Genomic DNA, 16,860 nt, shown 5'->3' on the forward strand with positions numbered 1-16,860 from the left:
AGATGTACTGTTGTAATACAGCCAAATCCTTACAGGACTCCAGCAGACAATATATAAAATTGCATCTTTTCAGCCTTAATCCACTCTGGTAATTCTCATTTATTCCAGTAACATTCGCAATGACAGTTCTGTTAAATTAAAAGCCACAAAGCAGACACAGACAAGCAATTATGGAATTCAACAGAAGGAAGAAGTTTAAAATGTTAAAGGATTCAGAAAATGCAGTCAACTGGCTTACCACACACACACCTAAACCCCACAAAAAACCAGAACAAAAAAACCCAACCAAACATACCTCATCCCCAACCCAAAACTCTCAAATCAACAGGAGACCGCTAAGAAGAGAAAGCTTAGCAGCGATTATCAAGAAGGACTAGAACAATTTTCCAGTCAATTACCTCTTTGAAGTCTGTTGCACCATCCAAACAGTTTTTCCAGGTCTCTGCAAGGCTACATAACACATAACAATCACACATTTGTTAACCCCCCCCCCCCCCCCCCCCCAGTTTTTAAAGCTTTGCACTCTCTTGATGCATATTCGAGAACAAACCCAAGCTCCTTATAGACAAAATGTAAACAAACCTATTGAACGTTCTGTCAGCATGATCAAATTTTCCATTCTGCAGACAGAGCATATATTCTGGAGCTAAGGAGAAAGAAAAGGCCATCAGCTTATTCCAAACCTTGTCCACTTTGGAGGTAACTGCTCAGAGAGAACATAAAAACTGTCTTACCAACTCTAACGAGATAAAACAAAACATATCCTGGGGATGAGTAATGGCTCCCATACATGAACTTAGGCTCTGGCATTTCCTGATAACGTGTCTGCAACATATGAAGAAAAAGAGAGGTCTGTTTAAAATCAGCACTCCTGCTTTCCTTCAATATTGAATATAAACACACTTTTTTTTTAAAGACAGAGATTAGGACCACCCTCTTTTTCTTCTTTAAACAATGAAACAAACTAGGTTCTAATAAACATGCAGCTGTAATCAGATCAGTAAATCTACAAGGCAAGAAATTCTTTGCAACTTTGAATCCAGAATTACCAGGTTTTAGTCTTTTTTCCTCTCTCATATGTAACTGCAGTGACTCAACTTCAAAGGAGTGCAAACAAGCGCTTCCTTTTTTATCTTTCATACGAAGTGTAAAGAGAGTACAGAAGAATGTACTGACTTAATTCAACCTGGAAGATTCCCTCCTATCTGAAGCTCCTATGTGTTATTTCCAAAACCTATCATAATCTAAATAAAATTACTTTTACTGCAGTAAGCATGAGGCAGCTAACAGCTTAAAGAAACAGTCATATCTTAGAAAGAAAACATTGTTTACCATGACTGAAAACATAATATTGATCATGTTCTTTCCTTCTACAATCTTAGGAAGCCCTATTACTTTGAAACATTTAATCCTTTTTGTCAATATAATGCAGTTAGTCTGGCAACATTTTTTTCTAATGCCTCACTAAGAACTAATAAAGGTTCCAAAGCATTAAATATATTTATGTTCTTTAAATGACTGTGGAATAATTACTAAATATAAATTACTACATAATTAACTTACATTCTATAAATGATTTTGGAATAATTAACTTGCAGTAAGAGACAATTTTATGCAAAGAATAAAAAGCCAAGAAACAGCGTACCTTCTAAGTCTGTAACTATCTGTTTAACTATTTATGAAAAGAAAGCCTGCCTACTTTGAGAAGTGGAAAAAGACTGTGCATTACTATCTGCATGTGGAAATTCCAGGCTGGTGCTCTGATCTCCATGAATCCAGATTTCCTCCATTTGAAGTACTCTCCCCCAAATTCAGCATTTTTCTTAAATGGAGGTACTTAAGATTTCTATAACTTTGTCCTGTTTAATTCTAATACATATTTTACATTACACATTTAAATCTGTTAGTCTTCAGGTTTTTTTTCCTTGGGGGTGTTGGTCAATGAGAAACTGAACATGAGCCAGCTTCAGTGTGTGCTCGCAGCCCAGAAACCAACCGCGTGCTGGGCTGCGTCAAAAGGAGCATGACCAGCAGGTTGAAGGAGGTGATCCTGCCCCTCTACTCTCCTCTTGTGAGACCTCACTTGGAGTACTGTGTGCAGTTCTGGTGTCCTCAACATAAAAAGGACATGGAACTGTTGGAGAAGGCAGGGGGGTCAGAACTAGATGATCTTATGGTCCTTTCCAACCCTAACTATTCTATGATTCGATATGTTTGCAGCACCTCAGTGACTGCCATATAAATGTAAACACAACAATTAAATTGATTTGGGGAGTTTATTTTAAAAGTGAGGTAAAAGCGTTTAAAAGCATATACGTACGAAACAGTAGTAAGAGAGAGAAAACAGATTAAAGTAATTTTAAATTAATACTGACAAAATCAGTACTGATGAAACTAAGCTGAAAAATAAATGTGGTATGTTTATAAGTAAGTTTGCTCAGACAAGGTTTATAGTTAGTGTTAGATATCTACATAATTCCCTTTCGTGATAAAGGTCCTTTTATTAACAACATGTATAAGGCAAAAAAAGTGCAGCACATAAAAGCCAAGATATACATACCAATAGTCTATCCAGCCTTTCCTTATTCAGGGCACCAATTGGCTTACTAAGGTCACGGAATGTTTCAGGTTTTGTCAGATCTAAAAAAAAAACCAGTTAGACTCTATGTATTCTACTAGACAGGAATATAATCAATATTTAAAACAAAAGAAAAAAACAAACCAAAACAAAACCCAAACCCAATACAAACCTCTCCAGTAATTTTCTCTGTTTCATTACTGCAAAAGAATCATCTTACTGTAAACGGCTATTCATTTCTTCTTAACAGGTAAATATAATCTTGCTTAAGAACAAGTAGCTACATGTACGTGACAGCTACTGCAACTAGCATCACCTAGTCAATACAGGTCCCACTAGCTGAGGCACAAAACCAGCTGTTATTGTCTTCTTCCTATGTGTTCACTATTCTGTCAGGTTACAGTTAAGTCCCACCAAATTATGAGATTGAAGTGTTTGAGCGGGTGCTGATGAATAGCATGAGATTCCCCTACTCTACTCCATGTATAGGGACACAATTCTCAAAAGGGCAAGCTTCCAATACAAATTGCACTAAGACCCTTAATCAAGAAGCCTAATTTAGGCACAAGCCTTGTTAGCCTCTTCCTTTCAACTTATAATGCTAAGAATTGTAAAAGAACACCTGGATTCTACACATTTCAGTGCATCCAACTTGTTCCACAAAAAGCCATTTTACTGCACAACATCCAAGATCACTAATGCCAAGTTCATTCTGATGTAACTTGAACTTTATGCAGTGTAAACACCCTCCTCCCCAAAACATTTCACATTGGACAGGATACACTAACATGCCTTTTTGTATCCACATACCTAATACTGAACTAGAGTAGTCTGCTATTATCCAGGGAAATACAGGATATTGAGAGAGATCATTGCAGCTTCTATCAGCCAGGTTGTTGAGATGAAGAAGATACTGGTAATTTGATATATGTCCTCGCTGCCATTGCAACATATAACTTTCAGCTGTATGCTCTGTAATGTGATTTTCTAAAACAAAAGAAAACATTCAGAGTTTTGAGGTTTGGAGTTTCATCCCCAAATTATACCATGATTAGTATTATGCAATATAAAAAATTAAGGTCAGAGGTGCTTAAAAGAACAAGTCAGAATTAAATGGCAACTTCATGTTTCAAAAACTACCATACTTTATACATTTTTAATATGATCTATTCAAACAGAACTAAGCTACATCATCATCATCACCATCTTCACCTGCAGCTTGAAATTTCACCTCTGAAAGTTATCCAGAAAATGAAGTTTGAAGCAGGGTAACAGCATGCAGTTAATTCAATAACAAAAACGCGTGTCAGAATCTACTTCCTTTTAAAAGGAAAATCTAAAAGATTAAAATGATTCTCAGAGGAAGCAATCATTTCTTTGTGGACTTTCCACTTTGCTTTGTAAAGTGGGGAAAATGTCAACGGATATTTATGCAAATTCAATAAAACATAACTGAGTTCTGGTACAACAACAAAATAGTATGAGATTTAAACACTTTCAATACTGGCAGTAAACATGAGTTGCAATGTTTATTTGTAGTCAGATTTCTTTTTCTCCTTGTTTTTCTAGGAACCATGCAAGCCTGTTAGCTTCTGTTCATGATCTGCAAAAGATACGCATCACTTTCTTGGAATTAATGCATACAAGATTTAATAAAAATGAGAAATTAACTGGTTCAGAATGGTAACTTTCATCAACCACTTCTAAGACTGAGGAAAGTTCAGATATTTATGTGTGCACTGGGTATCCAGCTGTTACAAGAACTTTCTTAACAGGATTTTTACTTGGACTTTAGCAGGTGCCAGGGGTATCCATCCAAAAGGCAGTCTGTATTCTTTCAGCAAAACACAATTTAGCCGAGTGGATCTTATTTACCCATTACTTTGAAGATAAACTGTTTTGTGTTGTTTTTTTGGGGGGAGTGAGGGTGATAGGGAGGCTGGTGGTGGTGTTGGAGTGGGGTTAGGGGGAGGTGGTCAATGAGGCTGGTGGTGGTGGTGGAGTGGGGTTAGGGGGAGGTGTTCAATGAGTGCATATCAAGTTACAAATCAAAAGAATTAGTTTCACTTGAATAATGCTGTCTTACCTTTCATACTCAGCTCTTCAAACACAAACAGAATATATGCAACTTCACAATATTTATTCTGAACTTTGCTGCTTCTTCTAAAAAATGTTTAGGGCTAATACATCTGTTTGTTCTTCTCATTCTTCCCACATAACAACAGAGCAAAGCCCAGACAAATTTCCCCACACAAGGTACTACAAACTACATTAATAAATAAATACTGCAAACCTATATATGTTGCAATAAGGAAATAGAGCTCATCTCGATCTTGATAGTTGTAGAATTTCAAGTAGATGTCAGAACACAGATCATTTTCTGTGCAAAATACTTCAAGTCCCTTAAAGTTAAAGGGAGGGAAAAAGTAAATGAGAGCAATTACTGACAAGCTGTAATATTCATTTTTTTTTTTCAACAGAATATTCCAGTAGCTAGCATCTAAAGCTTAAGTCTCTAAACTGCATGACATTTTGCTCACAAAGTTTAACATTTTGATCTTTCCTATTTCCAATCATAAAAGCATTCAGTTTACAGCCAGTTGAGCAAATAGCTTTATAGCTGTCCATAGATTGGCTCTGTCTGGATTGATTAATCACAGGCAATATCATAAGTGAATGGAGTGAGACAGAGTAAAATGTCTATTTATCTTAAACGTGTTTTGAGACAAAAATTTTGTTTAAGACTGAAAGTACAAACACTGAAAGCATACAACTGAGGTCGCACTGCAGCACTCTCATTACTCCTCAGTCATGTACAGGGGGACTCATCACTCCACATTACTCTCATCTAAACTGGCGATCAAACTCCCTCCATGAATCAAATCTGAGAGAAAATACACCATGAGAGTAATTCATTCCATCCGATGATAGCTGTTTGAAATAAATGGAATGAATCACTCCCTGGAGATACTCCCTTCTACCTTCCCCTACACTGACTGCTTATGAAAGACATTTTTCATCCTTGACAGGTTTCACTCTTCCTGCTTTCAACCTTTTAACAGCACAGGGAACTAAAACACTTAAAAGCCAGAAAGGATCTTCTGAGTCCTGTTCACTTTTTAATCCAGAGTTTTTAAAAACGCATAGCTTTTAACTAATGATGCACATAGTTTCAGCTGGTCATTTTAAGAAAAAATATATACAGCAAGATATTAAAATGAGAGTAATATTTGAGCTTACCAGTGGCATTAGCCCATGCCTTCTTTTATAGATGCGATGCACATTTTGCAGTGTTATTTGTACTACTGGTTTCTGTGGGGAACAAGGGAGGGGGAAGAAAAGATGGAGATATTCTAGAAGGTTTATGTTCTTCTACATTAACCTCTCCAGTCAATATGAAATTTCTCTTGAATAGAGATACTAGAAATATGAAAACAATATCCATCCATATCATTTTAGCAGTGGAACAGTGGTTCTAAACAGTTATACTAAAAAGAGAAAGCTTGTCTTTGCTGTTGATTCTTGTATGAGTAGCAAAGCAGTTTAAGAACAAAGAACGAGCAATGTATTATCAGCCGAGTCTGTCACCAGTTATAATAATCATGCAAGAGAAAGGAGCAGAACACAATAAACTGTGCTAAGAATAAGGAAGCCACTGAGCTGCGGGGCAAACTGTTTGCCAATGGTGTCACCTGGTGGACAGAAATTGAATGGCATTTTGTCATCAGCTGTGAAATACAATTTTCCTTGTGTGCGTACAAATATCAGTGGCCTGCTAAGACTAACGCTGCTTTTTCTGTGAGAAGGTTCCAAAGCAGTAATATCTGCAACATGCATTCAGTTTTCCTCTAGAGAAAAAAAAATACTAGTTTAATATGAAACCTAGCTAAGATCTTCCAATATGAAATAAATGTATATAAAGCTCTTACTAGGTAGGAATTGCACCACAGAGTAAAATTAAGCAATTTATCTCAAATGAAGTGTTATAAAAAGTGATCTTTAAAAATATCAATAGGGAACGAGCAAAGGACATTTTGTGCTTTGTCAGGAGGAGGTCAACTTTAAGCAAATCAGTACAGAATAAAGCCTCAGAACCAGAGATATGCTTGAATGCAACACAGCAGCAGAGATCAAGGAGCTTGATTATAAATGAAAACAGAGTCTTGGAGATGTGCTCAATGTGCATTTAAAAGGAATAATACAGATAATGAAAACTGTCCACTAGAGGAGCAGTGTGCTCATACCATATGCAAGACCATCTATGAGGCACTTACAGGATATCCATTAAGAGGCTGGAAGTACAAGTTAGCATCAGTAACACACACATGCCCTGGATTAGTCACCAGTGGTGTCACCATTTCTGCTTTACATTCCATATGCAGCGTTTCAGAAATGCTTTGAAATCTACAAGTGAAGAAAAGGAGTAAGTTTACCTCCAGTTCTTACTTAGGTATAGCTACCCTTAAATTCTTCAGAAAGGGGACTTCACTAACCCTATTTTAGACACAAAGAAAGTTCTTTGTCGAGACCTCTACTTTAAGAGGTACTCCAGAAAGTTGCCACATTTTCCACCAGCCTCAGAGTAGCAAACCAGTTGACTGTTTTATACAGAGCTTTATTTGGCGTTTACTGATGCCTGATTTGCAACAAATTCATAAACAGAATGGTTTGGAGACAAAGTAATACGTTCATCTTCGCAATACAGAATTTCCCATTCTCTGTTCCAGATAGTTCAGAATATAAGAGAACACAACTCTCTGAATTAGAGAGCTTATGCTGCCCCAAAGAAGAAGATATTAAGTACTGATGCAGCAAACTAATCAACCAACAAGAGGAATAATTTCCCAGTACAAAGTAATTAGAAAGATACCTGTTTTTATCAAACGAAGTTCTAGCCAAGCGTGATTGCAATATGGCAGTTATCTAATGTGGAAGGGGAAAAAAAAAAGTCTTAAGATTCATATGCACTCAGAATTTCATTATTAAACAGTGATATCAGGAATAAGCAGATATTTACCATGGCAGCTTGATCTCCCATCTTATCTAGACAAGAAGCCCTGTAAAGCTGAAGCAAAATAATCTGTAAGTGAAACAGCACAGAGATGTCCTACACAGCTCAGAAGCCAATAGAAACTAAGGGGGCTTTGAGCATTCTTGGTGTCAGAGTACTAAAAGAGCTATTATTATTTGTTTTTAAAGTAGGACATGCTTGTTCATTGCTACTGTCATTCTATTACTTTGTCTGTATACTGCCATCCTGCGTAGTAAAAGTTAATACAAGTAGCTTACAACAGCTGTCAGAACTAGATGCTGTGTTCAACTACTACATTTCAAAAATAGATTCACCAAGCTTTCACCTTGAGAATAAAGAAAGCTCTCCATTAAATATTAAAACACAAAAAAAAAGTTGTAATAAAGTGTTTAGTAACCACACACCTGATGCAGAGTTTGCACAACATCTCCTAGCTTTCCAGCAACATCCAGTTGGAATAAGTGTTCTGTTCTACCCTAAAACCAAAAGTACATTTACCACAAATGAGTTTAAAATAAAGCTCAGTTAAAAAAAAATAAAATTAAAACTAAAAGAAAAATACTGTAAAACCTGGTCAAGGTACGCTATCAAAGGTTGCAGTATACCTGAAACATTCCAAAGGCAGATGTTAAACCTGATTTTTTTTTTTCCTTACAACTGTATCTTCCCTGTGATAAGCTCTTTGTGCAGTATTTAGTCTGTTATTTAATACAATGCAACATAACAGCTTTGAAGTGAACAGATAAATGTAGTGTAAACATCAGTAAATGTAGAACTAGTATCTGCTCTATTTTAATACCAAGTAAACACATGTAAATATAGAACTAGTAAATAACATGTTACATTAAGCCAGCTACTGTATATCTTTTAGACAAAAGATACTAGACCATCAAATCTTTAAAGACTAGGCTATAAAAGTTATCGTTCTCCTCTACATAAATAGTTTTGAGCTGAAAAGATCCCAAATCCAATTACAACCTGTTGTGACTACTCACTAATAAAAACCTCACTAACACAGCACCCAGTATATGTGGCATACTCATTTTTCCCCTGTGAAGTTTTTCTAGCTTAAATGTTGTTTCATAACATGTATTTCTGGTTTTGACTGTAATATATTAAAAGTATGTGCACTGATCAATGAATCAATAGATCTCTTACACATAACTCTTATTTAGCAAAGGTGGTGAGATCCCTTGGTGACCCCTGAATGTAGTAGAAGACTGTATCAACACATTTCTGGGGGGTTTTGTAATTTCTCAGGCTAAACAAAAAAAAAAACAAACAAACAAAACCAAAACCAAAAATTTATAAGTAAGACTACATGAAGACAGTGGATATGATGGGATTAATTTAAAATTGAAGAAAAAAGACATGAAAATCTAGACGATCTTCAGTATAATGTATGATCTAGCTGAACTGACAGAAACCCAAGAAAAAAGCCTGCTTCAGGAAGCAAATAGAGATGGAGTAAAGGGAGTCATGAAATTCAGTAGCAACCTAGATGAAACACTTTTAACATTTCACCCAGAGCACCATTTTCTGTCATCATGGAAAGCATGACTCTCAGAAAACCCAGTGGATGGTCTACAAGGATTGCTTACAGCCAACAATGTAAAAGCTTTTGTGAGTGGTTCTCTGTAGCTCTCCAGTCATATACAAAGACAATAGCTCAGTATTTTGTAATTGATCTGAACCAACCAATGCATGACATGGAAGATAAAATGTACTACTGAATCTCAGCACTCAGTGACATATCCAGAACTGGCAACAATTCAAACAGAAATTAATTATCAGCAACAGAGAAAAAAAAAATATCTGAAATTACTGAAGGCAAACTTTTGTGAACTTTTGTGAAGTAAATCGTAATGGTTTACTGTCAGGAATGTTTTAGGTATGCCTGAATCTGACTTAGAGGAAAATAATGTGAAAGGTTTTCAGAACAGCCCTTTTGACTCTTTTCTTTTTCACTTTGTTGGCACCATGATATTTGTATACTTAATAAATCTTGCACATGGAGGCAAAACAGAAAATAGAAGGACTAGAAGAGAAAATGTTCAAAACATGAAGAATTAATGGCATAAAGCAAGCAAAGAAACAAAAACATTCAAAAATCCTAGCTTAGAGACAGATCTAATCACAAAACCAATCTAAAGCAGTTGCTGAAAGAGCAGAGATCATCCATTGCCTCTTTGTTGTTCATTACAGTAAAGCAAATTTATGGATTCCATCACACTTGATATTTTTTACTTGAACAAGTAAGAGAGAAACACAATTCTGTGTGTTTCAATTCTTGGGCAAATATGGCGTTTAATGACCCTGCGTTTTCATTTTGTGTTTGTGTGTTAAGACATCGCATACTCCAGCTGGAAAACCCTTACTTCTATGCCTTACAGCATCCAAGCTCAGAATCAGAGCAGAGCCACCCCCATCAGCAGAATGCAACCAGAAGCAAGCTCTGATTTCTGCTGTGAGCAGCTTCATCTGCCATTTCTTTCAACTGTGAAGCACCCAGATGGGAAATCTCTCATCTCGGGTGTAAGCAAAACTGAGAAGCCATCATTTATCCAGGATGCAGCATCCACTGAATACTAGCAGCCAGCTCTGACTGTTGAGCCCAGAGCTGCACATCAAGGCAAGTAGCAAGTGTAAAGTCTGCATTCCAAGAAATATCACAAACCCATTGAAGAAGAATTCGAACACTTGTTTTATCAATATGCGCAATTACCTTTTTTAAAAGCTTTGTTGTTATATTCCTCAAATGATAATTATCTTACTCTTTCAGAAATGAGAACATAAATTCTTGCAAAACATTAGTTTGCTGAGAATAGGAAAAAAAGTATACTCACTCTTACTGTTTTATAGGGTGCAATGATGTTTCTTTCTTTAATGAGAAAAACCTGGAAGAGTAAGAAATGTCACAGTTTCAGTCCTTAAAAAATAATAAAATCAGAAGTACTGACAAATGCAAAGCTAGGAATGCTGCTTAAGCAAGCAAACACTGGGTTTCAGTATCTTGCTTTAGCTACCCCAGAGAAACTGCAGAGAACCAACGAAAATTATAGAATCACAGAATAATTAGGGTTGGAAAGGACCTTAAGATCATCTAGTTATGATTATCTTGTTAAGATCATCTAGTTTATGGCAGTTAACTGCAAAGGGGGCAAGTGTCCAATTTAGTTGAGGCTTACTTACTTACATAGAATCATAGAATGCTTAGGGTTGGAAAGCACATTAAGATCATCTAGTTCCAACCCCCCTACTATGAGCAGGGACACCTCACACTAGACAATGTCACCCAAGGCTCTGTCCAGCCTAGCCTTGAAAGCTGCCAGGGATGGAGCATTTACCACTTCTCTGGCAAACCTGTTCCAGTGCCTCACCACCCTCACAGTGAAGAACTTCTTCTTTGTATATAACCTGCACTTCCCCTGTTCTAGTTTAAACACATTACCCCTTGTCCTGTCACTACAGTCCCTGCTGAAGAGTCCCTCTCTGGTATCCTTGTAGGCCCCCTTCAGATACTGGAAGGCTGCTATGAGGTCTTCCGCAGCCTTCTCTTCTCCAGGCTGAACAGCCCTAAGTTTCTTAGGGTGTCTTCATATGGGAAATACCTTCTCTACATATACTTAATACACAAAAAAATGGCAACACAAGAAACCTTGACTACACAATATTCTTCACAGAAGCAGATTCAAGATGAAATTAAATATACTGAATACTTTAACATGGTCCACAAACTTCTCCAGTATAGATAATATTAAATGCTTGAGTTCATTTTTGACTGCAGCAGTGCTTAACTAAGCAAAGCTATCAATTTTAGATATTGCTAAAGAGATTTTACAAAGATGCTAGAATATTTAAAAGGATATTTCCATCTTATCTCTGTTCTTTCCTGAAATGAAAACATGAACATTTTTTGGAAACTTGTATAGCTTTGGAACACCTATCAGCTGCAATTTATCAAAGTTTGAAGTATATTCCCTTGGTTAACTATGAACATATCCAAATTAATGTCAACTTATGATTGAAGCTTCAACCCAGTATTTCAGGACAGCTACCAAAAATTATTTTGTGGACATACAGCACAGTCCAATGTTTCCACAAAGCTGAAATGCAAGGATCAAGATGGCCTTGCCATTACCACTACACGCTGCAGGAAGTAAAAGAAAGCAATATAGCAAGACCAAAGATGATTAATAACCAGTTTTATTTCAGTCTATTCTCCTTTTTCATTCAATTCTAAAATTGCCCTAAGCGCCATTATAAAATGCACAGTGTGAAAAGTTCACTTTATCAAATGAATGACTTAATAAAGTCATTAACAGTTGAATATTCCCAGTATCAACAGCTTCACATTAATGCTAAATTTTTGACACTAATTAGTTTTGTTTCCAGTTAACCCCCCACCCTAAGACTCCAGCTTTGAGAAAGACACCAGCTTTGAGAAAGACACCATTAAAGAACATAACCTTGCTCATTTATATATCAAGAATCTGTTATATGCAGTTCTTACCTGATTACATACAACAGAAATCCCTCCAGATGAATCCCTAAAATGTAAAAAAGATAATTGAAGTGATGGCCATTTCAGCTTTAAAAGGAGTTAAATATGTAACTCAAATTCACGTACCGTGTGAAAGGGTTCTTTGCTTCACTATCTTCTGGGGCTTTTATACTAATGCAGTCTCTCAGTGGTATCTGCAGCAAGTTATAAAAATACATACCTCTTAAAAGCTTTATAAAGAGAATATTAAATTACCAAGAAATTGTAAATTCACATTGCTTACCTTTATAATAGGTTGGATATTGTCATCAGGTTCAAAAATTATTGACTTTGAACAGATTTTTAGAGACCCTCTGAATTTTCTAAAAGGAATAATAAAAAAGAAAGTAGTTGTGTATGTGTTAGAGATCCACGAGACTAAAACAACTCTAGTAAATGAATGTATTAAGAGTTTTGTACCTTTCATCTCTGCAACCTTTATTTTTAATATGATTAGCTGTGTGCTGTTCAAAGTAATATTCTTCCAGGTTAAGAAGAAGGAGTGAAAACCTACAAATAAATAAAAAATATTTATTCAAAAAGAAAACACTGTAATAGTTACAGTTCTTAAGAAATTCTATAAAGTGTTTGGGAAGTCTTCACCAATTTCTGTGCTGTGCCACATCCCCCCCAAAATGAATTAACTTTTTAAAAGAACAAACCCATATGGAAAATTTGTATATGCATGAGGAAGACTGACTGATGCTCTTCCAACATATATAAAGTTACGTATTTGATTCTGTTCATATGTCTTAGGTGGGAACTGCCCTAACACAGCCAGGCTTTCCACCCATTAAACATTAGCTTAAGCCCGATCAGCATATGCCTGTCAAAGTATGCAATAACACAAAAGGAGAGGCAGGAACTAACTGCTTGGAATGGAGGAGATCAGACCTTTTTAAAGCAAAGCCAAATTACATTGGCTGAGCCACCCAATGGATACCCTCTGAGGAAACAATACCTTTCTCTGTAACCACATTTCTGCATTTCCTCTGTACCAGTGCGTCTTCAACCCCACGGGAAGACTAAGTTTATGGACTAATCCAATAGACAAGAAACTTCAATAACAACAAATAATAACAATAAAACCTCTGAAATCTTCTAAAGTATTTAACTGCAGGATCATAGTAAGGAGGAGGTAAATGCAAATAGGCTAGTTTAGATACAACATGAAACTGTTCTCTAACAACTTGACTTAAACTGCTGTAAGTGATTAAAACACACCAACAATACTAACAGGGCGAACACAGGGTCACCTATGTTTTCAGCTGTGGGGAGTGCAGTGTGTATTGGCACAAAAGGAGGAGCAGAAACATCTATCACTTCAGTTGGAAGCACACCATCTTGTTTGTGTGCAGCGGTGGCATGATCAGCAGAAGTTCTTAGCATTTACTCACATCCACTCTTTGAGCTTTTTGTACTGTGTTCATGATGTGCTCCACAAGAAATGCCCGTGACAGTGCTAATAAACATCAAATGTCCCCAGAGCAGTAGTCAAACAGCAGTAAAGGTGTCAAAAGTTCACAAAATGAACTGTATGTACTTAATAGCCTGCTTGTTAAGAAAGCATATTTCATAATTAAAAAAAAAAAACAGAGTTATTGGAAAACATATCTTGTTCAACTAAGATTTGTGTTGTGACTGTTATATTAAACAGAATACAACAATAAAGGTTTACTGTAAATACAAGTAACAGTGGGTCAACATACTCAAAACTGCATGTGTGTCCAAGACACTCTGTACTAATGCTCTGCTGCTTTTTCAAAATGGCATTGTCTTTACCGCTTCTTTCTTGAAAACAGGTATTTTACGATGCCATTAAGAAACAAATGATGTTATAACGTTACAAAACATATGAGTTAGAACAATATATGCCATACAAAACTTCAGAAAATTCACCACGCATCTCAGTCTCTTCAGCCTCTACCCCAGTTGCTGTTATTGTAAGGTTCTTGAGCATCTCCAGTTTCCACTAGGGTTATAGGGGCTATGCCTTCATGTATCCTTTCTCAAAAGACTTAACTTCAGTTGCCTTCTATTTCTCCCCAAAGTCTGTTCTTCAAAATTCCTGCCACCTATGAAAGCATGTCTTATAACAGGTGTAAACGGAATTTCTAAGTTTCTGAGGCCTTGGGGCTTTTGAAGGGGCCAAATTGTTCTTTTCATATTTATTTTGCTCACTCACCTTCAGGAAGCTAAAACAGGAGGTAGAAACAGTCTACAAGGTAAGGGGGAAGAGGAGTATGAAACCATACCATGTTCCACACAGTTACCATAAAATCCCATTTTTCAACACGTCACACAGTTGAAATTGTCTGGGATAAACTTAAAATTTTGGGGATTTTGCAAACTCAGATCCAGCAAATACTATCACATTTTGATTGAAAGTTATTTAATAAAGCTATGTTAGGATATGTAAAGAGAAATACATCATCAGAATGCTTTTCTTTCTAATATAAGTGCATACAATCAGCTTATTAGCCACAAGCCAAAATATTTAAATAAAAAAAGGTTAGGAACAAAGGTAATATACAAATTTATTTGAAATATATATATGTATTTTGATATATGTAGCCTATATTGTAAATATACTATACACTATGGTATATTTATATATATATATAAATTTATATTTATATATATATATTCATATATATATATAAATATATATGAAATATATATAAATATTAATATATATATTCTTCTACTCTCTTTTATCAGGGAACAGACACTATTGACATAGGGAACAATCAGCTTCACAGCAATGACTTTCATGGGCACCCAATTTTTGTTCCAAGGAAACTGGTAACTTCCAAGGTAACGCCTGGTCAACAGAACTGATTTCTGAAGTTCTTCATTCTTGGTCTCTTTTCTTTGTCTCCACCCATTCTTTTGACAAACTCCCTACATTTTTATAGTCTTTCTAAATCCACAAGTTGGCAGCACTGGTAGTTAACAGACTTCCCTTTTAAGTGTTTGGTAAATGCAAGAACCCATCTATTCAAGATAAGCCATGTGTTTAAATCAAAACATTGCCTCTGTTATTCACAGTAACTACAACATGATTACATAAGCGAGAATACATAAAGCTAGAGCTCTTTTTCAAAGTTTTCAGGATAACCAACCCCCATAAACTACTGTATCTTTATATTCAACACATTATCCACCAATTCACCTTCCCAAAAGCAGAAGCTGTGAGCTATTGGGAAGGATCTGAGGTACACTTTACCTGGCATACTCCTTATGCCTGCTGAATCGGATGCTTTCATGAAAAACACAACACAAGCTACACACAAAAACTCAAGATAAGCTCTTCACATAGGCTAACTAGGTACTGTGGGAAATGACAGGTTTCTTCCCTTTTAAATACAGTATTTCGTAGCAGCATCCAGTTTACCCTTTTGCTGTTAGACTGTGTCTTTCCCATATGACTACTACAGTATCCAGTTAAAGCTCCTTGCTGGAGACCAGCGACCTCCTGTGCCCTAATCTCATGATCACTTTCTGATCTCTGCTTTGCCATCTTGAGAAAGGGTTGTATTGCTGGCAGCTGTTAAGCACTTTCTCCAAAAACTGTATGTCATGTAGGTCAAGTACATTTTCCACATTTTATCTTCACTCCGCCACGTTCTCCACAGAGCTTTCCAGGTGGTCCTTCTTACAAGCATTTCTGTGCTTACTGCTACTCTCTAACTTGCAAGTCCGTTTACTCTAACCACATTTCCAGGCTGATGAGTCACTTCGGCAGGCAGAGCCTGACATCAAATCTCCACAAGTACAATCACCTACCTCTACTCTTCTCAAGCACCCATTCCAACGATCCCGTCACAAAAACTTCACTTTTCAAAAATCCACCTTTCTTGGCCATAAAGTATCATATCCCTCAAACCACACAATTTGAAATGTCTGTTTCTTCACCAGGACAAAAGTATGCATAATTAAAGATATCATTAGTTAAGGAGAAATACTGCTATACTTTTTCCTGGAGTCCAACTGTTTGCATACACATACCAAGTCTACCTTTAACTCTTTTTCATGATACTGCCAGTGTGTTACAGCTCCCTGGAGCTTTTCACATCTCCTTTTCTCTTGCTGTTCTCTTTTGAAGCTCATGAGAATACTCCCTCTTACCTTCACTTCTACAAATATGTTTTCAAGTTCTAGTTATGATACCAGAAGTGGAACAAAAACTTTCAGACTTGCATCTCAACTACTGGCTAGCAAAGATAGACAAGTTCAAATCACTGCTAATTATGAACTTTGGAGATTATGAAGCATGATCTCTGGAATAACCTTCTAGAATCTCTCAATTCATCTCAGTCCTTACTGCTTAAGTACTTAAATTTCATTTGTCTGTGTTAATGATCCACAGAGTTGTTAAAAAAAGAAGTAGAGTTTCATCAGATGTTACTAGAATACAGACAGTGCTTCTTATCTTCACAGAACAGACTTCTTCCATGTAAATAATACAGCCATTGATAGCTATTGTATCAACAGGGTCCCTCTTGAGAACCATCACTACACAGGATGGTACTTCAGGAGGTTTAACAAGTGTTTACAGACAGCAAGAGAACAGATCAGTCTCCGGTATGTTGCATGAGCAGGCAAACACTGTGTTGTGAAGGCCTGAAAAAATAGGAAATCAATCACAATAACTATACAATTAAAGAAGTGGGGCTCTTCGGCATACAACTAAGCAGTTGGACC

The 16,860-nt window shown here is 36.4% G+C and overlaps 1 protein-coding gene across 5 annotated transcripts in view; it reads right to left on the minus strand.

The window, feature by feature from the left end:
• The window catches only part of NSMAF (neutral sphingomyelinase activation associated factor), a 37,446-nt gene that overhangs the window by 13,665 nt on the left and 6,921 nt on the right, over positions 1–16,860 (minus strand). For 3 of the 5 annotated variants that reach the window (XR_008970730.1, XR_008970731.1, XM_057397845.1), the window contains exons 2-17: positions 12,574–12,663; positions 12,398–12,476; positions 12,241–12,308; positions 12,124–12,160; positions 10,457–10,507; positions 8,015–8,086; positions 7,596–7,643; positions 7,449–7,501; positions 6,853–6,982; positions 5,819–5,890; positions 4,872–4,980; positions 3,389–3,565; positions 2,561–2,640; positions 735–825; positions 583–646; positions 399–450 (exon numbers count right to left, since the gene is read on the minus strand). Coding sequence is in view for 3 of the 5 variants with exons in the window: in XM_057397845.1 (XP_057253828.1) it covers positions 399–450; positions 583–646; positions 735–825; positions 2,561–2,640; positions 3,389–3,565; positions 4,872–4,980; positions 5,819–5,890; positions 6,853–6,982; positions 7,449–7,501; positions 7,596–7,643; positions 8,015–8,086; positions 10,457–10,507; positions 12,124–12,160; positions 12,241–12,308; positions 12,398–12,476; positions 12,574–12,663 (1,273 nt within the window). In the remaining 2 variants the exon portion in view is untranslated. Of the gene's footprint in view, positions 1–398; positions 451–582; positions 647–734; positions 826–2,560; positions 2,641–3,388; positions 3,566–4,871; positions 4,981–5,818; positions 5,891–6,852; positions 6,983–7,448; positions 7,502–7,595; positions 7,644–8,014; positions 8,087–10,456; positions 10,508–12,123; positions 12,161–12,240; positions 12,309–12,397; positions 12,477–12,573; positions 12,664–16,860 lie in introns of those variants that run through there. The other 2 variants (XM_057397846.1, XM_057397847.1) reach the window with 2 other exon arrangements.

This window comes from Pezoporus wallicus, unplaced genomic scaffold (assembly GCF_028554395.1).
Source record: "Pezoporus wallicus isolate ANWC-B61680 ecotype Strahan unplaced genomic scaffold, APGP_CSIRO_Pwel_v1 contig_227, whole genome shotgun sequence".
Classification (NCBI taxonomy): Eukaryota; Metazoa; Chordata; class Aves; order Psittaciformes; family Psittacidae; genus Pezoporus; species Pezoporus wallicus.